The 24,062-nt window shown below is 53.3% G+C and overlaps 2 protein-coding genes across 7 annotated transcripts in view; one reads left to right on the top strand and one right to left on the bottom strand.

Moving 5' to 3' along the window:
- ARSG (arylsulfatase G) overlaps positions 1 to 1,842 on the top strand; it is a 51,454-nt gene extending 49,612 nt beyond the window's left edge. For all 3 annotated transcript variants that reach the window (XM_075169430.1, XM_075169431.1, XM_075169428.1), the window contains one exon: positions 39 to 1,842. In XM_075169430.1, coding sequence (XP_075025531.1) covers positions 39 to 373 — 335 coding nt within the window. In that variant the 3' untranslated portion in view covers positions 374 to 1,842. The remainder of the gene's footprint in view (positions 1 to 38) is intronic.
- WIPI1 (WD repeat domain, phosphoinositide interacting 1) lies at positions 740 to 23,237 on the bottom strand. Of its 4 annotated transcripts, none has more exons than XR_012676671.1 (13): positions 23,113 to 23,237; positions 21,555 to 21,637; positions 19,817 to 19,986; positions 16,147 to 16,243; positions 12,272 to 12,405; positions 11,164 to 11,256; positions 10,781 to 10,851; positions 9,762 to 9,869; positions 9,199 to 9,363; positions 8,906 to 9,013; positions 7,540 to 7,661; positions 2,725 to 6,793; positions 740 to 2,185 (listed from the first exon to the last, which is right to left on the bottom strand). XR_012676671.1 is itself a non-coding variant. In XM_075169433.1 (13 exons), the coding sequence occupies exons 1-13, from the start codon at positions 23,181 to 23,183 to the stop codon at positions 2,138 to 2,140; spliced, it is 1,371 nt and encodes a 456-aa protein (XP_075025534.1). In that variant the 5' UTR covers positions 23,184 to 23,237; the 3' UTR covers positions 740 to 2,137. The 4 variants fall into 4 exon arrangements, 3 of the variants coding, with proteins under 3 accessions (XP_075025534.1, XP_075025533.1, XP_075025535.1); XM_075169433.1 differs by having other exon boundaries at positions 6,693 to 6,793; XM_075169432.1 differs by having other exon boundaries at positions 6,693 to 6,793; positions 10,541 to 10,851; positions 12,272 to 12,369.
- Between the last annotated feature and the right edge of the window lie 825 nt (positions 23,238 to 24,062).

The following is a 24,062-nucleotide window of genomic DNA, read 5'->3' as shown; positions in this document are numbered from 1 at the left end:
CCTGGGGCTCCAGTGTTTTTCTCTCGTTTCGTCCCTAGGAGGGGCGATGGCTTGCGACGGGAGCATTGGGCCAGCTGAGCATCACCAGCCACCCCTCATTTTCAATCTGGATGGCGATATCCAGGAGCAGGAGCCCTTGGACTTGGCATCCAGGGAGTATCAGGCAGTGCTCCCTGCGATCAGCAGGGCTTACGCCCAAGCTCTGGAGGACATCGCAACAGACAACGTCTCGGTTGCCGATTACTCCAAAAACCCGGCAGCCACCCCCTGCTGCAACGCACAGCACGTGGCATGCCGATGCCAAGCGCCCGGGTCTCACGCAGCCGCGCTGGACCGTCGCACGGAAAGAAGAGCAACGCGGCTTTGTCTTTAAGCAAATAATTGCTCAGGCTGCTCCTTTCCCGAGTCTGGTTTCTGTGAACGGGGCTGTCGTGCATGCTGGCTCCAGGCTGGAGGTTGGCCTCGGAGCAGAGGGACGGAGGCTGCGGTCCCCTTTGCTCCGTGCGATGAAGCAGGGAGGTGAGTTGTGGGTCCGCGTGAGCGCACAGAGGGTCCCCTTGGCTGCAGAGCAGGACCCTCACCCCGGCAGAGCAGGGCACCAGTACCTGGGGTACATGGAAGGAGACAGGCTCTTTGTAGGGTTCTTTAGCTGAGAAAGAGCCAGGTTTTGGATTAAAACTACCTTCTGGAAGAGAGAATTCCTCTGGGAAATTCGCTCGGCTTTTCTCTAAAATGGACCTTACGGAGCGGCTGGTGGGAGCACGAGGCGGGAGGGTGAACAAATGTCCCTTCTGGTGCTGAGACCTCAAGTCCGTGGCTGCAGAGAGAAAATTCCCAGCCGGCACGAGGTGAGTGCTCTGGGAAACGGAGCACCTGCCCCTCCAGCTGCCAAGTGAGGTTTATTAACGGGGTTACGTTGAAGACCCCGCTGTCTGTAAAAGAGAAGAGGGTCCTGGGCTCTCCCTGACGGACAGGACCCTCGTGGACGGGACGCCCAGCTTGCCCCGCGGCTGCTTGGCAGTGCCACAGCGGAGGTCAGGGGTTGCGCTGAGACAAGGACCCAAGTCCCGGTGTTTGGAAAAAGCTTTTTTTGGGAAGGTGTGGGGGAGAGGTGGGCAGTGCAGAACTGGGGTAGCTGCTCCCCATCAGCTCTGCATGGAAAGACCACCGGTGTTACTGCATTTCTGTTTAGGGAGGGCAGGGAGAGGTCCCTGCCCCGAGGCTTCCCAGCAGATCAGGGCTCCAGGCAGAGATCGACTCCTGCCGATCCCAATGGAATGCTGGGGGGGTGAAACAGCTCTGCTGGGGCATTTCTGGGCAGATGCAAAGGCCTGGGGAGCTGCAAAGGCAAAATCGAAGGTGCAACTGAAACTTAGAAACCACCGGGATTTCTCAGCAGCTGAATGAGGGTTTTCTGAAACAATTTTGGACCCCGATTTACGCACCCAGATCTTTCTTAGAACAAGCCACAGGTGGATTTGTGTGACCTTGGCCAGGTGGGTCGGGTGGAAGCAGCTGCCCTTGCACCAGCCCCCCAGACCCACTCTCCCACTCATAAAACTTAATCAAGACTGACATCTTTAGGGCCCCACAAAGAACAGCAGGAGCACGGGCAGCGAGCTGCCAGGGACAGACCGTGACTTTATTAGAATCATAGAATTCTAATTCTCTCTTTAAAGATAGCAAATAGCATCTTCTCTAATATCACTGCAAAAATACTTTGCCTGGGTAAAATAGTATGTATATACTGTACAAAGACATAAGTTTAATATATCTTCCTATAAGTACATTTATACACATAAACCAGCATAAATTAGAAAAGGGACAAACGGGTATATAAAATTCTGGTTACATACAAATCTGATTAAATTAGCATTTACATTGTAGTTCTAACGTATAGTTTGTTAAATATAGCGATGTGCATACAGTACATTGACACCCCACCCAGACACAAATTAAAACAAGGGACTAGTGGGGCCAGGTAGTCACTTAAACATACCGTAGGAAAAAGCAGTGGCCCACCTTGGATTTTTTTTTTTTTCCTTGTCTTGGGGACTCACAAATGTGTTCTTCGAAATTCCTGGCTTTTCCAAAGCACTTCCCAGCAGCTGTCCTAAGCGCGGATGTTTGCTTCTCATCATGACCTCTTCGCTTTGCCCGGCTGACCTCCACGGCACAAGATTATCTACCAAAATCAAAACAGAACGGCCTTACTTTTCCCAGCAACAGGGTGTGTTTCAAGTTGGTTTTACGCACATGGGAGGAGAAGGGGGAGGGATGTCCTGCAGTGTTTTACTTTCCATTCAAAGGCAGATTTGTGAGCGGTTTATTTATTTACTCTCCCCCTCCCCAAATTTACAGTCCTGGGAACAGGAACCATCTGGCTGGGCGATAAGTGTGTCTTGCCTTTAGCTGGCATTGGGCTGAGCAAACCACGCTTGCAGGAGTTCAGTTACTGGGGGTGAGGTTCGTTTGCCTGGCTAAGTCCTCCCAAAAAGTTCAGCTCCTGGCATGGCGGGAGGGGAAGGGTGCGTGCCGTGCATCATCACGTCCCTCCGGGGGCTCCAGACAGAGCCCAGAGTTAAACATCTGCATGTTAGACTGGATTAAGTGAGGGGAAGCCTAGCCTAAGTATCAGCAAAACCTTTGAGTGAGAGTAAAGCAGGCGCATAGAAGAAACAGGCAGCAGCGAGGACCCTGAACCACTTCACGTCAGCTACTCACGCCACGAGGCTGGAGACCCTGGGGTAAGGTGTGCACCCACTTCTTGGTGCATTCTTGGGCAGAGCTGCAGCACCCGAGGCGGGTGCCTCTACGGGCACTAACCGTGAGCCAAGACACAGGTCTCCCTTTATCAGCTCCAGCCTTGCCAGACTTGACCTGCATCTCCCAGCGGTGCGGATGTGATCCCCGCAGCCCCAGCTCCTCCTCCCGGGATCCGTCTCTTCGTGGGCTTCGGGACCATCACTTCTCCAGTTTTGAGGCACAAGTATTGGCACTGGATTGCATCTTTCCCAAGGGACCTCAGATAATGTACTGATAAGCTGGGCTTAATCCTGAAAACCCCAGCTGCCCAAAATGCCCGCTGAGCTACCGGGGCAGGAGCTGCCGTGAGGAAGCAGAGGCCAGTCAGGTTCTGCCAAACTTGCTCATCCCCCTTGAAACACGATTATTAGGAGAGCTCCACAGCAAAATCTATTGCCTTTCCTCTGCTCACAGGCAGCTGGTAAAAAAAAAAAAATCACTTAAAACTATTAGTGTGGCATATCCATGCAACAGGATGAGTGAAACACCATCCAGCAAACAGCACGGAGGAACTTGGGCAAATCCCGGTCTCGCGGAGCCGAAGATGCATCTCTGGCTGCTTGTATTAAGATCCATGGTTTGGAGCAGGGGGGATGTGTGCGGACTCCACGCTGGGGCACCGATTTCTCCCCCCCTGCAGACAGCAGCGCTCCCGGGGTGGGGACGTCGTGCTGTCGAGGGCGGCCGTGGTGCAGGGGCTGCTGGAGCTGCTGGAGCTGCTGGGGCTGCTGGAGCCAGGCAGGAGCGGGAGCCGCAGCGAGGAGCTGCTGATGGGGGGAGTTTTTATTCCACCCCGCAATGAACGCTGCAGGCAGGAGCCACGCACGGGCAGCAGCATCCTTTGGCAGCACAGGCAGGCTGCCCAAACAGTTTTGGAGGTAGCCAAAAATCGATGTGAGAGAGGTGATTTTTAAGACTGCGTATCAGTGAGGGGAAGCTGTCTTTGAAGAGCTGACCGCTGTACGCAATCTAGCCTGACCTAATGAAATGGCTCTCCCGATAAAGCCGCCACATCAACTCTGGTCCCGAAGCTGACAAGCTTCAGCGTCCAGCCAAATGCAGGAGGGATCACGTATGCCTGGAAAAGCACCGAGCAATCTGCTGGAAGAAATGACAGAATCTCAGAAGTTTTCAGAGAGATCCCCTGGTGTGCATTCCTTGGGTCCACACAGGCCATCTTGCTTGCTGAATCCTGTAGGATTTCTTTTGTCAAACCTCACAGCACTACCCAAAAACTGTTCTGACCATGCCTTGGTGGGGAGAGCCGCTACGGCAGCTCCCAAAAGTGGAGCTGGCCGAGCGGTGCCCTGCCTGGCCCGAAGCACACACCAACAGCTCCCGACACCGCTGGAAACCTCACCGACACGGATAAACCCACAGAAAGGTGGCAGCTGCTCGGGCAGGTAACCAGAAAACAGCCGTAATCGCCGCAACCGTCTGCAGCCAGAGCTGGGTTTGCTTTTCCCATCCCGCAAAGACTTCTGACCACGCACAGCCTCCTCCCAGCGCGTCTCGAGCCCGGCACCTCCACCTCAGCCGAGGCTTTCGCCTGCTGTCCATCTCAGTAACGCCCGAGTCCTTTCTGCGTCAGATAACAGCAGACCTGAAAGCGCTTAATCCACCCCATCAATGCAGCAGGAGACGTAGCTGAACTCGTTTAACCTCTTGCCGCAGGATCCTTCAGCAGTCCTGGCACAATCAGTAGCAACATCCACGTTCGCTCTTGTTGAGGCCACTTTTTATGAGCCCTCCATGGGCTTCTCATCTCTTCTCTGATCTGTCCCTCCTTCTGTTTAATGAAGAGGCAGGTTTTGACCATCAGCAACAGATTTTCTGTGAGACCGAAGCTGCTTTTCCTCGCTCTTAACAGCTGAGCCTCTGAAGTCTTGCTTGAGGTCAGGGGAAAGCAAGATGTTTCAAAATGGAGAGGAACTGCTGGGTCTGAGCACTGCTGTTTCTCCAGAAGTATGTCTAAGTTCAAAGCCATACTCGTGGCGTGGGCTGCGGGTGAATATTCCATTTTGTCACAAGTTTTGAGGTTTTTAAATGTCTTTTTGTTGCACACTGGAAAACAAACAAAACCCTTCCCATATTTCCGCAAAGCAGAATGCTGTCAAAACATTTTTGTTGGATAAGGTCAGGTTTTCTCTCCCTCCTTCTCCGCACAGAAGTGACCGATGCCTGAAACCCCCCCGAACGCGTCACTGAGACCGAACATCTCAGCGCTGAGAAAACAGCAAAGTTCAGCGAAATTCAGAGCATCAAAACATCCCGACCGACTCTCCTGATGCGCTCAGGCAGCGGGAGCCAGCGCCGCACTAGCTGGCAGAGCAGATGCAAAACACGTTACCGTCAGCAACGGAGGGGCAAAACCGAAGTCCTAGCTGCAGAGACTTGATCTGGAAGCTCCAATTGCTAAGCCACCGTATCAGGGAGTATTTTTGGAAAGCGCCTTCCCTCCCACACCACCTCCTCCCTAACATTACACATGGAAGTTGCTCTGTCAGGTTAATTACAGCCCAGGATTTTGATAGATCAAAGTTCATTTAATAAAGCACCTGCTGTTGTACAGCAGGGGTTTGGGGCTGCTTTTATACGGCATGGTCCCAGCAGGAAGGCTCATTCAGGAGCAGCGTGGTTCCTGCTTGCCGTCATTTGCTTGAACCACATGTTCCAGAGCAGGTTCATCAGAAGGAGGCAAAGGATTTCCCTCTGGTCCTGCTGCTCCTTCCAGGTGCCCGGGCCACCAGCTTCTCCGTGGCCAAATGACTTTGACCAGAGGAGGGACATCTTAAATATCCTCTTGGGTCACGGAGTAGGACAACTAGAAAACTCCCGTTCTCAGTTTGCAGCAGGTTATGTTACAGGGAACAAAAGAGAATTGGTCTAAGGTTTATGCAGCTTGGATTTAGGCAGTGTTGTTTCAAAGGGAGTCATGAGCTAGCCACCTTTTATCTAAATAACGCTTTGCATCAGTTAATAGGAAAGTGCCTCACAGAGGTCAGCCTCAGCATATGGAACAAATCCTGGGATCCCGATAAAGTTTTTACTTCCTCCTTTTCAGGCAAAACTCCAACAGCAGGATATGTAAAAATGGAGTAAGGGATTCAAAAGTCTGCCAAGTCTACATCTTGAAATCCATTACAACATTCTGCTGTATTAATGCATTACTATTATGAAGACACCGCTGATTACAACCAGATCATAGCACGGTACCAACATCTGTCCATTTAGGGGTTAGATACTTAACATAATAAATGCGTGTGTAATAGGAAAAGGAGCCGGAGAGACACTGCCAGGCTTAAGTTAGATTTTAAAAATCCAGTATCTTCTTCCAACGGTAACTGAGAAAGTGCCATATAAAAACCATAAAACAGTTTAAAACTCTGTTATGCCTTTCAGCTTTGTACTTGGAAAAGGAGTTTCCTTTTCAGTTAGCTCGGAAATGAAGAGGCTGGTGAGGCTCAGGTACGTCCCAGTTGCATTCCATAAACTAATACAACTGACTGTAAATGCAACAGGGAGTATTAAGTTTTTATTTCTAAATGATGGTATTGCTCAAATCAAAGCTATTCCCGGTAATACTAGAAATCTGTGCAAGGCACAAAGGTCAGATCTGGATCTGAACGTCGTTCTGCATCTGCACTTCATTCAACTAGTTTGTTCAGATCCATCTCTACTAGGTGTGATCATCTTTGCCCCATCCCTAGCTGCCTTTTAGTGGGGGTTTACTTTTCCTGGCACTGTCCCTATAACTTAATTAGTTATTCTAGGCTTCACAGTGAGCTGGGACAAGGTGGGGGCAACAGCATCTCTTCTGTAAGAGGTTAATACTTTCTTCTTAGCATGAGGACTGAATTGCAGTTTTAGGGGTCCCGAATGCTCACAGGAGGAAACTCATTCTCGTCATCGAGACACACTGGTCCAGTTGCAAACTCATGCTCTGGGATAACCTCTCCTCGCAGGGCACCACCGTCCTCCGAATAACCTGTCCGAGTAAAAATACAAAACACTACGGATAAATGAATGGAAGGAGGCTGGAAACAAACAGCAGAGAGACTATTTTATCACCTTTTGAGCACAGAGCTGCTTTCTCTGGCTTTTTGGCAGAGCTCTGGGGGGCTGCGGAAGAGAAAGGTGTCTCCACTGACACTGCAGATTAGGGAAGGGACTACATGGCTAGCTCCTGTGGCAGAAGCTTTCCTCCTCCCACCATGAATGTAAGCACCAATTTCAGAATAAGATCCACATCTGTATGTGGACCTTTAGACTCGGGAATATAATGAGAGAGTCACCCAGTCTTCTCCTGCAACAATTTAGTGCTAGCTTCGTTAGGGTAAGGTGTAACAGGTTGGGGAGAATCTGTAGCAATCTTGCCACAAAAATAGTGAGATCTGACTTCTACACCCACAGTTTCAACTCCTGGAAACCAGCCTGGCAGCAGCTGCTGTCTGACAAACTGTGAAGCTCAGATGTGGTTACTGCTCTGCTGGTGAGCCCGTTTGCGGTGCAGCTCGGCACAAGGAGGAGAAGCAGTGGCAAGGGGTCCCGGGAAGCAGAGTAGAAAATGCCTGGCTTGTTTTGGGGGCAGGGGATGAACTAGGTGAGCTCCAGAGAGTCCTGCTGCCCCAGTCTGCTTTGCACAAGCGGTGTTTCTGGTTGAACCCTCGGAAACTGGGAGGCTTTCCACTTTGCCCAGGTGGCTTTCTTGCTTCTGCAAGATGCGATGCTTACCTGGCATGGTCGAAGTTGAAGGCACTGTACTTTGTCTGGCTACAGTTGCTGCATAAGATTGAGGTAATGGAGGCCGAAGGTCGTTTTCTTTGTTCTCCTCCATCTTTCCTGAGCCAAGCAGACTAATTGTACAGGAGCAAGAGAGGGGAGAAGAGTTAGTTCTGATCCCAACCATTCCTCCCCCGGCACCGGCTAAGACAGCACATGCACCCAGGTCTCCTTGAAGCACATCACCCATCCGCATCACTGCATATAGGCACTGCCTGCAGCCCTCGCAGCGCTGCAGAGGAGGAGAGCATTGTGCTCGACAAGTAAAGCAGGGGGGAAGCAGAAGATAGGGAAAGCACTACTTCGGCTAGAGGACAATGCTGGCACGAGAATAGAAGGGAACAGATTGACCACAAAAGCTTTAGGTTACAAAGGCAAACAGTGTTTCTAATCACAGAGGGGGCTCCAAAGGGCTTCCAACAGGAGCGGACTAGATGGGAAAAGCAGCGCTGGCTAGTTTGGGACGGAGTTTGAGCGGAGATATAGTATGATGTAACGTAACTCATGACCCAAGGGCCCTTTTCAGTCCTCTGATGCTAAGAGGAACCCACATACAAAGCTGGCCCGCCAGCTCCGGACGGCCGCTTCGGGACGGGAGCAGGCGGGCGTCAGCGGTGTCTGAAGGCGGCGGGGCGGCCGGAGCACGCTGGACAGCGCAGCTTTGAAGTGCCGTTGTTTTGTGGCTTTTCAAAAAACTGCTGGCATTTTCCTGGCTGTCAGCCACCTCCCGGCTTAGAGCACATGTTACATCGCACCCCACCCCAAAGGCTTCACATCTGGAGCCAAGTAGCCCAGATGTGCGTGGGGGGGTTACGTGCTTAATCAAATTTGCATACAAACTGAACAGCAGCACGGAAGACTCTGCTTTGGCACTGCATGCCTGCAGGCATGCATCTGTGCGGGTTTTTGTTTGTGGAAGCTCCCAGCATCGCTCCACACCTTCCTACTCCCAAAGTCAGCTCTGCAGCACCCACTCACGCCTGGAGAAGGTGCCCTGCTCTCCTGCCATCGTGGTGGTCAGTGCTCTGCAGCTGGAGGCATCTCCTAAGGCACAGCCTGCCCAGCTCTGCTGTCTAAGCTGAGATGTCCCACAACTGCCTAGGGATCTGAGATGTCTCTGGTTTCTTCTGCAAGAAGCCCCACGTCCCTGCCTGCTGACGTGGTTCCCACCCACGCCTGTCGGATCAGGCAGCTAAAATCACAAAGTCAGTTCTAACGTCCTTGCTCCTGCAGCTCCATTTTGTGCTTTCAGGTGAAATTTCCCTTAATTTTTTAAAAGATCAGCCTCTGTATGAGATATGTCTGGAGGAATAGTTACCTGTGTTTCTTAATTAAGACACACTCCCCTCCATCCTGCGGGTCCAAGTTATAGATATAGAGATGTCCATCTGACGTAGTCACCAACAGTCGAGGCAGCTTCTGAATCCTAATGAGAAAAGCATCATGAGTCCAAACACATCTGCACTCGCACACAGATAGAGCACGCACCCGCGTTGCATGCTCTGCAGGCACGGGTGCAAGATAAGGGGCCACAGTGGTGGTGTTCTGCAGAGATAGCTGTGCCTGCTCACAGGCTGGGGTGGCAGGGGGGCCGCAGATGTCAATACATACGTGGAGAGGGCGCAGATGTTCCTTTGTCCGGAGATGTTCAGGCGGACAGTGGCAAAGGCTCGATCCTGGTTCATCATGCCTGATACCTGAGCAGGGAGGTAGTTGGTAGCAGCCTGGAACATCTTTCCCATGTAACCGCTCCAGGTTGGAGGCTCTTCTGGCCGGCTGAGGGGGTCACAAAGCAGCATCAGTGGGGCTACTGCAATCAGCCGTGACAAAACAGATCAGGAACAGCCAAAATGATCCCGATCTCGGATACGCAAAGGCTTTCTTTGGAGCACCTGCACACTGTGCACCAGCCTAGCTGGATACACGGGAAGGAGGCAGAGGACAGGGGCAGCTAATAGACCCAGAGCAGGCCTGGAGAGGCTGACAGCAGGGATGCAGTGTGTAGCTTTTCCAAGGAGTGAATCCCGCAGGACACAAAGCCAAGGAGACGGTTTGCAGCTGGTATTGCTCATGGAGAGTACGTGGTGAGGAAATGGAGGCCAGCTGCGTAAAGGCAGGCGTCTGAAGCAGAGACACCGCTGGGGCAGGCAGGTTAACCCAGGCTAACCCCTCACCTGTCAGTGAGATGCTCCAGTTTAAAGATGTGCACGGTCTCCGTGTTGCTGGAAGCACAGAGGAACTGGGAATCCATGCTGAACACCAGAGAGCTGATGTTCACATACCTAGGGCCAAGCAAAGACAGATCTGGTCCTTTCATGGCATACCGTTCAAGGAGAACTGCTCGGTTTTGCTCACAGAGAAGAGGACGGGGAGGAGAGAGACCCATACACGGCGAGGAGCACCCTGCCTGGCTGCTGCCGAGCCTGCGGGCTGACTGACTAGCATTTCCCTAATCCCTTTGCTCGGCAGAGCTGGGGGTAGCCTCGAGGAACTGACAAACAGCCAGAGAGGTGGAAATGCCCTTGCTCACAGAGCTGTCTGTGGAGTGAACATCTGCGCTACAGCAGCTAAAGCTTCTGGTACTGCAAAGGCCAGGAAGGATATCCAAAGCGCTGGGTAGCCGAATACGTGCGGCACCTCCTCCTGCGCAGGCTCAGCAGGGCTGGGGTGTCTCGGTCACGGCAGTTTTTGTCCTTGCAGAAGTGGGTATAAAATCACAGGCAGGTCAGGGATGGGGAAGAGGGAAAAGTCAGGAAAAGATCTACTGAAAACATTTGAGGGAGCCTGCAGAAGGGCAGCAACAGCCCATCCATCGAGACTTGGGCTCTGCACAAATGACTTAGTAGCTTCAAAACACCTCCTTTGAGAGGGCAAGAGTTGGGCTGATAACTTTGGGGACTTCATTATTTCAAGTAAGAAACAAGAAAGGACAGAGTAAATGGACAGAATCTACCTCTGTTCTCTGCAATCGCCCTGTTCTGCGACACACTGAATTGAATCACTAAACTTGCCGGAGGCAGCTGGGCGCAGCGTGGCTGTCTGGCACAATGACATTTCTATCTGATACGCTCGCTCTTGTTTTCTTTCTGCAAAAGATGCCAAAGCCACCAGGATCTGACGTTGCGCTGTCCCTGCGTTTACATTTCTGCTCCGGGAGCCCTCTGTGTACTCGTCACCGACAGAATGAACTGACCTTTTCATCCCTCGCCGGAATTCATACAGCTTTTGCCCACCAGGAATGGAAAATACACGAATGACCGTGCCCTGCAAAAAATGCAAATGCAAAGATCACGCAGGAGCAAGGCAAAGAGCGCGAGCCCTTTCTCTGACACACCCAGGAAACTCTGGACGTGCAAAGGCCCCTCCTGTTTGCCAGCCGGGGTCAATCTGAACCCGACACACTGGCCTCTTAGAGCCCTTTTAGTGCCCCTCCTCTGTTGGCTGTGTTTAGGAACGGGCGGCTCAGAGGTCCTGCTCTCCATGCTCCAGGCAGCCAAGCTGGCTGGGACCCCCCGTGCCAGCTGCGGGCAGAGAGCACGGGCAGCAGGGAGGGTGCTCACAGCAGCGCTCACTCACTTTTTCGGAAGCACTTGCCAGCTTCGAGCCGGTGGAGTTGAAGGCGAGAGCAGCCAGAGGCCCGTCATGGGCAGGAATCGCGCAGGCTGTTTTCTGTGGGTGCAAAGAGACACGTTGCTCCTCGGACTGTGTAATTCCCTGCCTCGCACCCTATCCAGGCCTGCTGATACGGATTCACGGGATCGTATTGCACTATGGTATCCCCTCAACATCCTCAGCGTCTTATCTTTGCCCTGCCTTGAGCTCACTCCCCACCTACTACGGCCACTGTGATTACGGAAAGCTCATTTCAGGGGCAGAGGTCCTCAGCTCCCCACCTCCCCAGGCTGCGGGATCGTGACTGCGCCGTCTCCGAAGCCTGGCATTTCCTCGTGCAGAGACAGAGCTGGCCTCCCTGCAATTCGCTCGGCCGTACAGCAAATCCTGCTCCAGCGACACCACCCTGATGCCTGCAGGGAGCCCAGGCCCCCGCTAGTACCTCTCACAGCAGCAGCGTGTTTTCCCCTTGTGCTCTGCTCCTCCCCTGCTGCAGATCCTTAGCTCCGGCTGCACGTACAGAGCGACAGCCTTATGTAATCCAAAGCCCTGGCATAAACAGCAGATAATCATGACCCTGCTTCCAGCCAGGCAGAGATTTCCTGAGGGGGGCTTTGGACACCTCACCCTCTCTGTGACTTCGGGTCCAGCATCCCTTCCAGCCCGCGGCGTGGCAAAGCAGCTGCTCCAGGTCCTGCTCCAGCTCCAACCCTCCCTGAGCCACCCTGGTCACATCAATCCCATGGGATACGCTGCTGAAGCCCCTATAGGAACCCCCTATAGGAACCCCCGTGTCAGCCTGGCAGCGGCCCTCCGGCTGCGGGCTAAGGGGTCACGTTTCCCTTCATATCCCGGACTGGGACGATGGATGTCCTGATCTCAAAGAGGCTGTCTGCTTCGCACGGCGTCCAAGCAAGGGGGATGGGGAACGTGCCTGCCCCGGGTAATTCCCTTGCAGTCTAGCTCGGTGGAGTGTATTTATTCATCCTCCCCAAAGGCCCTGTTGGCTTTGCTGTGGTTCTGTTTGTTTTCAGTCCCCGCCGGTATCCAAATGGGCGAGCTTCGCACTTACCAAAGTATTTCCGTCGTAAAGCGCGATCTCTCCGCTGGTCGCACTGCCGGGATAAGCCAAGTAGGAGTTGGCGTGGTTGATCGAGAGAGCACACAGACCTGGCAAGGCGAGAAGGACGCAGCTGAGGTTGTTTGCTGGTGGAGAACAGAAAGCAGAAACGGGGCCATGGACACCGCGGGGGGTTCAGGCTCTGTCTGATTTTGGGGCAGTGTCCGGCACCGGGCGCACACCGGCTGCGCGCTGGCAATGCCTCGGCCGTGGGGACACCTGCTGGTATGGGACAGTACGGCTCCCTTCTCCCAGCCACCGTCCTCCCCCAAACCCTGCTCAGAAGGAGCCCAGCTCCTGCTTTTGGGCACACTCTTGGCTTCTCCCCCTTAATCATCTCCTTTGAGAAGGCAAGAATAGGTCCATGAAACACAGCAAAGGAACATCTGGGTCTCAGGGCTAACAGGACTCCTGTCCAGGCACATCTGGGCACCTCCAGATGTGCGCAGGGTGTAGGTGCCGGGTCAGAAGCTCAGATGAGCAGCACCGGCATGAAGCCTGGCACGTGGAGGCTGGCACGGCCAGGCAGCGGCTGTGGGGCTGGGCAGTGCCGTTTCCTTTTCCTCTGAATGGAGAAGGGAAGCAGAGAAAGATAAAGCAAATGCCACGGTTGTGCAGGGAATTTCTGGCTGACAAGGAACTTGAACCTAGCTAAATTTTAACCACGGGGAGAATTCTTCCCCCTAACAGCCATCTGTTTTTATGCCAACATGAGCATAAAGGTTCCCAAACACCCCTTTCAAAGTGAGCAGGAATTACAGGATGAGACAGGGACGGATGGACGTGTGCGTGGGTACGTCCATCCGCCTGTCCTCCAGGTGACCTCGGAAAAGAGCATCTCTTCCTGCCGCTGGCTGAGGACCCATCCCAGTGAATCCTGTCACATACAGAAACGGGTCTCACTTGCTTCCTGCACCGCATCCGCGTGCTCACAGTCCTCCCAAATCCGACCCAAAGCTTCAGCATGACCTGAGCTTCCTGGCCCCCGCCGAGGGGTCTCACCTAGTCCCACGTGCGGAGGAAGCCGCGGGGTTAAAGGCTGCCGGGGATGCTGCCGTACTCCCCAAACAGGACGCACGCCTGCGCGTATACGCACGGACGCGCGCACACATGCCGTGCAACCCGTCGTGCCAGGACACGGCCCTGGCCCAGGCCCAGCAGTGGGGAAGGATCGGCTGAAGCTCTCGTTTTAGGTCATTGTTTATGAGTAAACAAAGAGACCGCAGCGGAGCCAGGAGCTGCAGGATCGGCCAGGGGCCCCAGGGATCCACTCCCTATCAATCAGAGGCATTTACATCATGCAAGGGACGGCACGCACCGGGGAGAAGAGGCGCAGCAGCAGCAAAGTGCAAGCAAGTAAAAGGCACCCAAAGAGGGAGGGATAGGAGGAAGGCAGAGAGAGCCCCGAGACTTCGCTCGTGATGAGCAATGTCTTTTCAGGATGGTCTTCCCCCAGCCCAGGCAGCACGGGGGGGATCAGCGCAGCCCTTTCTCTTAGTGGAGGATCTAGAGAACGCTCAAGCTAAACAAAGCAAGCTCTGAGCGGCTGGTGTGAGTCACCCGCTCCCTCTGCTCCGCGCCTGGCTGGGAGAGGCGGACGGGAAACCAGGCCAGGGGAAAACACAGATGCGAGTGTACTGGGCTGACCTCAGGGACGCACAAAGAACAAGGATCACAAGGGACACGGGCAGCCTTTGAAGATGCTCCTCTGCTCTCGGCAGCCCTGACGAGGGTCGGTGCATGCAGTGGCAGGCTCAGGAGGGAGGAGGCAGGCTGGTGCTGCCCAGGATGGCACCTCTGGGAATGACACATCGCAGGTGGCTTCTTCGAGCAGCATGGAAAAAAGCTACCGCATCTGAGAAGCCTGGCTTTGCCCCCAAGCCAGCAGGTCCAGGCGGATCTGGGGCTTGGGGGAAGCCATGTGAGGTGGTTTCCAAAGTTGCAGTCGTCCCCGAGATGTGCCCCCATGGCACGCACGTCAGCGTGAGCACTGCAACCTCCCCGGTGCAAATCCTGCCCCTGACATGAACCACATGAAAAACAACATGTTTCAGCACACATGAAAAACAACGGGCTCGCCCACCGTGGGCACTTTCCTCTCCTGCATGGAGGAGGCTGGACCGGGAGCCAGGTCCCGGCCAGGAACAACCAGGGATGTCCCTGCGACTGGCCGGTGGGTGTGCAGCAAATCCCGGTCCTCACCGTGCTGGTGTTACCGTGCCCATGGTGCACACTTTGGGGGGGTGGCACGCTTGCTGTGTGATCCTGCACCCCCTCACCACAGATCCCCGCTCCAAAAAGGGTTGTTCAAAGCGTGGTGAGGCTGGACTGCCTCGGCCTCCTGGACACGCTGTCCTCGAGGTCAGGCTTGGGACCAAAGCAGATGGTCCAGGGACAAAGGGAGCACGCGTGGCACAGCGCTTGTCACTCAGCTCATTTCAATGACAGCTGCTGCGGTAAAAGGGTTTTAAAAAACTAAGCCCCTATGAAGTCCTGTGATCTGCAGCAGCCTAGTCCTGTCCCGGAGAGCAGTGATGGCTGCTGCCCGTAAACCATGACCTGATCATTCAGCCCCACTGCAGAACAGCTCCAGGCCTGGGTATCCCTGCCCTTCCTGCCGCTGCTGGGCTTTCTCGGGAAGGTTTTAAACTTTAATTATATTTGCAGTATTTAGTATGTTTAATCCACATGGAGAGGCCATCTGTTGAGACCTGAAGTAGGTCAGGGGAGCCGCCGGAAGAGCGTCCCTTGAAAGCCCAGAAGCCAGGCGAGAGCACATCAGCAACTTCCCGATCAACCACCCGTGAAACGACGCTGCAGCCTGCGACCGAGCGGGATATCACAGCAACGCACGGCAGCGCTGCCACAGGCGCTCGGCCAAGTTTCCCTATCCGCGGCTAAAAATAGCTCCTCTCCCATGAGCAGGAAAGCTGGATTCACCCTGCACTGCACAGAGAGAATCTGTTCTGCAGCCACCTGCCCTGCCCCGTGGGTTTGCAGCGTATATGGAATAATATCAGGTAGCAGCCCGGGCTCCTGGGAACTCCCTGGCAGGGAATTAGCGCTGTGCCTGGCTGTGTTTTCTGCCCCGGGTGATCTTCACAGCGCTAATCGCTTTGGGAGCTGACCCCAAGCCCGTAAATAATCACAGGAGCTTTCTACCTTAGCGGAGCAGTGCATGCCCATGGCCGAGAGAGAACCTGGGTTAACCGCAGGACTGCAGGGCGTGCCGAGCTCTGCAGCACGGTGTGACGCTGCCGGGCTGACTCACGCCCGCAGCGCGGGGAAGCGGGGCTCCTTTGTCCGGAGAGCAAAAACGCCGCGGGACTCTCTGATGCAGGGCACGGTGAAGGAAGGGCAGGGAGCCCTGGAGGGAGAGTTTCAAGTTGTCCTATATGTGGAGGGAAACTTGTGGTCCTGGCCTGCCGTACAGCTTTCCGCTTGTGAAAGAGAATAAAGGCACACGGTGGGAAGCGGTGAGCTGCACGGGCAGCCCCGTGCAAGGACAGGAAGGGATCGAACCTGGGAGGTGAAGTCAAACCATGCTGACCATTTCTCTCCTTTGATTGCATTTGCTCAGGACAGAGCTGGGTTTGGCTCAGGACAGAGCTGGGTTTTGCTCAGGACAGAGCTGGGTTTTGCTCAGGACAGAGCAGGGCTTCTGCTCTCCCAAGCCCGACTGACTGCCTCCATGCATTTCTGGCTCCCCAATGCTGAATGAAGGTACACAGACCACAGGCTGGTTTAAATTCTAACTCGAGTGTTGTGGCTCTACAAAGCTCCTGCAGAGCTGATCTCTCCCTTTCACACGGCTCTGCCATGCTTACCTGTTGTATTTGGAGGCATATCCAGAATAGTCTTCAAAAGTTTCATGTCCTTAATGTTATGGATGTAAATTGACTCCTCCAGGCAAACAACCAGCCTCTGCAAGGACACAAGGGACATGCACAGCACCTCGTCAGCATGGGCACGGTGCCTCTGTCTGCTGCTCCCGCAGTTCACAAACCCAAATCTTTGCTGTCAGAAAAACTCAACAGGAATTTCTCATGCACTGAAATGTAACAGAAACATGATCTCTTTCTCCATCCCCTCTCACTGGACAACCTTTGATTTTGTATGACTCTGCTTTTGAGAGCTGCCTGCATCTGGTCTTGCTTTGGAAAGCAGATAAAACATCATGACTTCTTTGCTACTCTAAGAGCTGATCTTCCACATCCCCAGACCCCAGGAACAGGAAGACACATCAGGGTTATACCCTAGCCATATGATTGCCATCCATTCCTACCCCAACTTTTCTTTGCAGTTCTTTTCATAGCAAATTACTTTTTTGATCACAAAGACCAGGCAGCAAAGAGGCTGCCGATCCTGCTTGTCAGTATGCCCTACAGATGGGACTACGTGCCCCTTGCCCTGACTTTTTCCTGATTTGGGAGCAAACATTTAGGTGATGGGCCTCCCACTGCTGCTAAACCTAATGCATCTGTTCAGCAAATTAATGTTTCTTTCCCCTTTCAGCATCAGCAGGCAAGACTCTGCTTTACGTGCCCTGAGTTGTGCAGCAGAATTGTGTAAAAACTGGGCCGGGAAACATTTGTTCAGGGACAGTCACAGTGGTTAGTGTTTCGCACCGAGTATCTACACCACCTTGGCAGATGGGTAGGGCATTTCCAAGTCCATGTGCTTGTACCTCTTCCACTGAACCCCAGGAACACCCACCCACCCACCCAGCCAAGAGGCAGCCGCTAAGAGAGGAGCTGCCAAGCGATGGGGAGGAAAGGCAGAAAGGAAAAAGGAAGCCTGATGTTATAACCTTAGATGGGGTCACCATCTCCACGACCGCTCAGCTTTGTGCCCCAGCTTGGTCCAGATCTCTGCGTGTTACCACGGAGGCATTTTGCGTAGAGGCTTTTTTTGGGACCAGGCTTTGGATCTGGCTGAGGGGTTGTGCTTTCTAAGCCCAGCGAGTGCGCAGCTCCACCTACGTTAGTGCCAAGTGTCCAGAAGCGCTGAAAACCTCCCAATAAAAACGTAAGGCCAGAGTCCATCCAGGCTCCTGAAGTTGGAGCACCCGAATCCATGTACAGGAAGCCTCCACCTCTTTAGAAATGAGGCCACTTATTTAGTATCTAAATGTGGAGCTTAGTCACTAACTTGAAACACCCACATTAGAAAATCTTTGCCTTGCTCCACCATTACTCTCGGATCAAAACTCTTTCCCACTTCTATTCCTGCTAACCACAGCATCTGGGGCTGTGTCAGAGCCATTTTGCGTTTCCAGGAAGACTTTGCCTTTTCTACAGTAACAGCCATCAACTTGCTAGCAGAGACCGTCAGAGTAATATTTATACAGCTGATTTCGGCAAAGCCACCATGTGCTTTCCCAGAACTGCAAAACGCACTGCTGTTGAGGTACAGGTGCAGGGAGGTTTCCAGATGACGGCAAAGCAACAGCCAGAGCTGCAGCAAGAGATGCTGGCACCGACAGGGACAAAATCCAGGAAAGTGATGGGGGTGGGAGGTGAACAGGCGAAGGAGGCCGGGACAAGCTCCCCAGGCGTTGGAGAGGACTGGTTCTCTGCTCCCGCCCTCCACGCAGCCCTGTAGCCCATGCTAAGGTCAGTGCAAACCCTGCTGAGATGAGGAGCGGGTTTTATCCTCACTGCGCACACAGACGGAGCCTCAGAGAAGGTGCCTGGTGCTGCGATTGCTACAGGTTCAAGGCACTGCACCTGATGTTACTGCTCACCAGTATTTTCCTTTAGAACTTCAGTTTGACACGAATCAGGTTGGGTAACTGAGCTGTATGTTGAGGACTTAAATGTGCTGGGTATGGACACAGCCAGGGAAAAGTATCAAACCTCCCCAAAGAGCTCAGCAGGGTTTCAGCAGTGAATGACAACCCAGGGAGGTTGCGGGAGAGCTTCTCGCCGCTCCCACAGCACAGCCTTATTCCTCACTTTAAGACAAATCACGATCTACCTTAACACATTTGAGAGTTATAATGGAGCTTGGAACAAAGAATTCCCGTGGATCAACAACAACTGAGGGACTCGCTCGTCTGCACAACGAGGACTTTTTCACAGAGAGCTCAAATCGAAACACGCACCGTTTGTTTAAGACCCGATCCTGTTTTATTTGCCACCATTTTCCTGTGTTAATGCCTTGTATGGGATTTGGCCTTCTATGGACTTTTAATGAAGTATAGCTTTCATACAGAAGCCCAGGCAAGGGGTTCAAATGTCACAGCACGTACAGAACCTGACTGCCACCAGTTTAAATCCTGAACGTATATTGAAAGAGTGATTTCTCTTCTATCTACCCAAGTATCTGTAGCATCTTCAGATCTCTCCAGGTGTGTCCGTGTTACGGCTAGAGGATGAGCTCAGCCCAGGATTTGAACCCGAGCTCATAAAGCAGCCAAGGAACGCGGATGCAAGGCCGGGCCTATGCATCATCTTCAGGCAACGTCCAGAGGAGAACATGGGGAAAAGCCTGAACTTATTTTATTCCCACACTAATCTCCCAGAGCTGCTAAGCAGAACCTCCCAGTTTATTTTTAAACATATACATCTATCTGCAATTCAAAGGAAGTCCTTATTTTGCCAGCTTCATTGTAAGTTTAAGTGAAAAAAATCAATTTAGGGCAGATTTAATTGTAGTACAGGAACTTCTCGTCAAACACAGCTTTACTGGAAATTCAACCCTGAGTTTCCTTATGGGAGAGCCTTACTGCAGGACTCTCTGTTGCTAACTGAGGAGAGGCTGATTATATACAATTACACAGACTGCTTATTTCTTCATTGTAAAATGTCCTCTGCTTCTTATGGCATATACTTTGAAAATAATTATGGACAAAATGAAAAGATGACTTAAAATCCTCCAAAAGGGCTCAAGGCTGCATGAGGCTATGTCAGTTCAGAGAATAACACTCTAAAAGCCTTCTAAGTGGCCCGAATGTTTTCTATACCTTTAAAAACAAAACAAGGCTGCTAGCAGTACTTGAGAAGCAGCCTTTCACCTCATCCACGGAGTTCAAGTTACTCCTGGGTTTTGTTACCAACTTTGAAGGCCTCATTTGCAACCAAGATGGCAGAGGTGGGCCTGAAGTCAGGATGTGGAATCCAAGGGAGGGAGGAAGATGAAAAGGTGTTCTTTTGGCAGAGCTACGCGCTGAACAGGCAAGAAGGCAGACAACAAAAAGCCTTTGTGTAACGGCTATGAAAGCGAGGACTTAGCTTCATTTTACTGAAGCAAACAGTTGCAGCAGATCATATGCACAGCCATCCTGCTCCTCTGCCAGAGGTCACCAAGCCTGAAGTGAAGCTGGTAGGAGAGGACAGGTACCTACCCCTCCAGTCCCTCTTCACAGTCCCCGTGCAAACCTCCCCTGCAAACAGACCCCGGTTCTGGCAGGCAGCGGGGTCCCAGCTCAAAGTCAAGACCAGCAAAGAGCCAGAGTGGGACAACTCTGGCTAACCCCTTTCCCCAGCCTCTTACCTGACGATTCAGCCGGATGGACAGTATGTTACTGGAATAGCTATAGTTGCAGATCTCTGTCCCTTTCTTGAAGTGGTAGACATTCATTTGCTGTGGCTTGGCATGACTGACCACAACCACAAGGCTGCTGGAGAACAGACGCTCCACGATGTAAACATCTGGGATTTCATCTGGGGCACAGAAGGAAAGCAAGACAGAGTCTTTAGCTTGGCTTACGGTTGGTTTGATTGCAGCAACAAGTAAGACTCAACAGGGAATCGGGTCGGAACGCTCAGTGCTAAGGTGTTCAACGTCTGCTTTTGTTAAAAATTTCTTATACCTGGCACAAAGCAATTAGGACAGAGCAGGAAGGGGTTAATGAACCTTCCCCTGAAGGCAGAATTTAGGCCAGCCCCCTTTGACACTGCAGTTGTGCCTCTCCTGGACAGGGCCCTCAGCTGAAGGTAATCCTTGGGCCCTCCAGCTGTAGTTAATTCTTGGGAAGGGGATATAAAAAGGAGGAGCTCAGCCAACTTGGTCAGGGGCTTTCCTGGAGGGGTGAGCAAGCCAGGGCTTACTGAGGTAAGGGGCAAGCTGTGTGTAACTGTTTTTTTCTGTATGGTATCTGATTTCTCCTGGCCTTCTTAGGGAAGGCTGACGTGTTTAATCCCTCCCTGTCACTGGGGTTGTGGTCTCTAGAGAGCTGTGGTGTGGTATGTCTTGGAGAGACCATGTTTGGGATGACTCCTGTTGTGCTGAGCAGGCACCATTACAATGGTCCTGGTGGGCCTGCACCTAAATCATCGGGGACTATGACTTCTACTGTAGGTAGCCCTGAATGGTGCTTAGTGCTTGGGCTGTGCTGTGTTGGAGGTACAGGGACTGCTCATGTTTCATCACCCTAGGCATGTTACCAGCAGGGATCTGTTTCTTTCTGGCCCTTGGTCTGAGGGCAATCCAAACTCCTAAATACTTCTAAAATAAGCCTATGGCTTGCTGCTGTATAGCAGCTGAGTTACCCTGGGAGGTAAAGAGGAAAGGAGCCTGGACTTTGTTCCAGGTGATGCAGCTGTGTCTGGTTGCTCAGGCTCCCTCTATAACCAGTGGAGAGAGATGAGCATATCCCAGCTGCGAGGTGTATCTTCGGTGCATCTCAGCTGAAACACTTCTGGCCATGGCCTGAACCAGACTAGAGTACATGCTCCATGAGGCCTGACTTGTTCTGGGCTGTTAAGTGCGTTGCATGCTGCTCTGAGCACAGCTAATAGCTGAAAGCCTGCTGTGAATGACCTTCTTAAGGGGAAACCTGTTAAAAACATCTTGCTTGTAAATACCACATTGGGCTAAAAGCCTGTGAGCTATCCAGCATCTGTGCTGGGAGTCTGCAGTTTCCTGCCCATGTATTTGAAACATGCCTAGTGGTAAACTACCTCTGAATGCTGGTTTGCAGGACAAACTGCTGCTGTCAGACTGACAGCAGTGAAAAAGAAGCTGGACTTTAAACTTGTGGGAGTCTTTCAACTTTGTTAAAGTACTGCTGTCTGTTCAGAAGCTTCTCCAAGGCTGTAGCTCACTCTAAAGGCTGCTGTGCACAGGGCAATAGCCAGAGCTGTTCCTCTCCTGATATGGGTACAGCAGAAACAGATGCCATCTCCGCAACAGCAGCGAGCAGAGTCACCCCCTCAAGGCAGACTGAGGTGCAGCAACACAGGTAAAGTCTGTCGGCCGATATTCCACCACAGCAAAACAGGAGACTTACTGCTTTCGTGGACCTGGTCCAGTTGCTCCACAGAACTTAAGGAGAAAAGCCTGTATCCAGTTGTGGTTCCAATTGCCAGGGAGCTGCAAAGACAAGACAGAAGCTTGCTAGTTTAGATCTTGTGGCCTCCAGGTGATAGCAAGAGTCCCTGCACGTAGGGGAAATGGGTAGTTCCTGGTACAGTCATCAACTTCAGCTTCTACTCTCAACCTAAAGCTTATAAGGTAACAAACCCAAGAATCCTGCTTTTGACTGAGGCTATTGCAGCCTACAAACATAGGCTCACAGTATTCCTGTGAGACAGCAAACTATCATCCATTCACGTGGTCCTGCGGCTGCTGGAGGAACAAGCAGGCATATCTCTACCTAGGAGGCTGCAGACGGGACCTTTGGGACATAAAAGGGAGCTGTTTTCCTAAGCAAGGAGCTGATTCACCTACATGGACACACGGACTTGCGAGGGCTGTGGGAGCTTTGCTCTCCCTGCTCGTGGCAGTGGGCGCAGGCACGTAGCGCAAGGCGCAGTCATGCCGAGCGCTGTCTCTCTCTGTTCCAGATACAGTAGGCAGCAAGATCTACGTCTTAAATCAGCAGCCGGCCCGGAATACCAACACACAGTGTTTGTGCTGGTGGTGGTGGCCAGCAGGTTCGCGTCAGCAGCGCATTGCTACCCATTAAAGCACTCTTTGTTTAGACACAGTAAATGCAAAGGTAACGATATTTCCAGGTGTGAGGCTGGTATCAGTGATTCTTATCTTGTACCCCATGATCTGGGCTGATCTTGGCTCTGGGCTACGATTGCCAGACACTGCGTGCAGCTCGCTGCTTCAGGATGTTTGTTGTCCTGCTTGGAAATGGTTCTTAAATGATTGGCTTTGAAGCAGGTAAACCACAGGTTAGCAACGGTGTAAGGGTGAGAGGCTCCAAGGAAACCCTCTGTTGTCTTGAGGTGGTGGTGGGGTGGTACGTTAGCACAGGCTGCTCACCAAGAGCCTGCGCAGGGCTCTCGGCACGGAGCCCTGGGCAACTTGGCCACCTACAAAGTGGCCACACAGGCCAGCCAGACATCGGCATGGAGGGGCTGTCAGGAGGCAAAGCCCTGAGAGAAAGTCACTTCTCTGACCATCCAAAAATGGTTCCTGCACTGCTGGGGAGGTAAAAAAAAAAAAGTGATTCCTCTGAATTTGCTGCTTCCCTTGGACTCCCAGAGACCTAACCCGGGGCATTTGCGGATGGCGATCCAGAGCCAGGGCCCCCCAAAGAGGCGGGCGGGGCCTTGTGGGGCCGGGAGATCCCACGGGGCCCGCCCCGTTTGGGCCGTTTGGGGAGAAGAGCCTCGCCCAGAGCCCCACGGAGCCGGACCCGTGGAGGGGGTCCCCCGGGGGTGGCCCCAGACGGAGCAGTCCCTGTAGGGCCAACCCCACCGGGGGCCCAGCCCCGCTCCGAGCTGTCATGCGGGGGCTGCGGGACCAGCCCGGCTCCGGGCCGTGGGGCCGGGCCAGGCCCGGCTGCCGCCGCGCTGCCGTCGCCCCCTCCCCGCGGCGCCCGCCCCGCTTACGTGCAGTCCTGGTTGTAGGAGAAGCAGCTGAGCGCCGCGGGCCCCCCCGGGGCCTCGGCCGCGGCCTCCATGGAGCGGGCGCGGCGGCTCGGCCCGCTCCGGCCCCCGCGGCGGCGGCGCCTCCCCCGCGCCGGCCCCGGCCCGCTCCGCGGCGCTGGCGGCGGCCAGGGGCGGTGCCGCCTCCCATTGGCCGGCGCCCCGCCGGAGGGTCCGCCCAACCCACCGATGGACTCGCGAATCGACCTATCCGCGAGGAGCAGGTGGGACGGGCCCTCCTCCGGCGTTAGCGGAGCCGGCTGCTATTGGCTGGCGGCGGGGAACAGCTGTGCGTGGCCACGTGGTGATGTTGTGGTTGCATCAGACGAGCCCGGGCAGCTGTTGCGGGGGGGGGGAGCACATCTGGGGGGCTCACGGCTGCCCGCAGCGGCTGGAGCGGCGTTACCGGGGGGGCCTCGGCGTCCTGCCGGCGCGGTGCGGTACAAGGGAGGGGTAGCCCTGCCTCCGTGGCCAAATAGTGCTGTGAAGGGTCAAGTTTTTCCTTCTTTACAAAATTTACGCTCTAAACTTAACTGCATTCGTGCACGGAACAGCTTCATTCACGTGATTAACGCCGCTGCTACCTTGTGGGGTCAAATCTACCCGGGGAAAATACAAAGAAAAACAAAGCCTAGAGCCAGTCGCTAAATGACAAATGTTCCAGAAGTCAGTACAATGACATTAACAGTGCACAGAAACGCAGGGGCAGAGCCTGCAAACCCCCTAATTAGATGAGTAATCCTCATGTGAGTGCTGAAGTCATTGGCCCTAGATCACTTGATGTGCACCACAGGACTTTTGGAAAAAGAGCCACATGCAATACCATCTAAATGAGGCAGATTCCATGTGGACACATATATCTGCCTAGATTAATCCCCCCTTTGCAGCATGTGGGCCTTTGAGTGTCTGTAATA

Source organism: Calonectris borealis, chromosome 20 (genome assembly GCF_964195595.1).
Source record: "Calonectris borealis chromosome 20, bCalBor7.hap1.2, whole genome shotgun sequence".
Taxonomy (NCBI): Eukaryota; Metazoa; Chordata; class Aves; order Procellariiformes; family Procellariidae; genus Calonectris; species Calonectris borealis.
The sequence above is the reverse complement of the archived record's forward strand: the minus strand, read 5'-3'. Positions and strand labels throughout refer to the sequence as shown.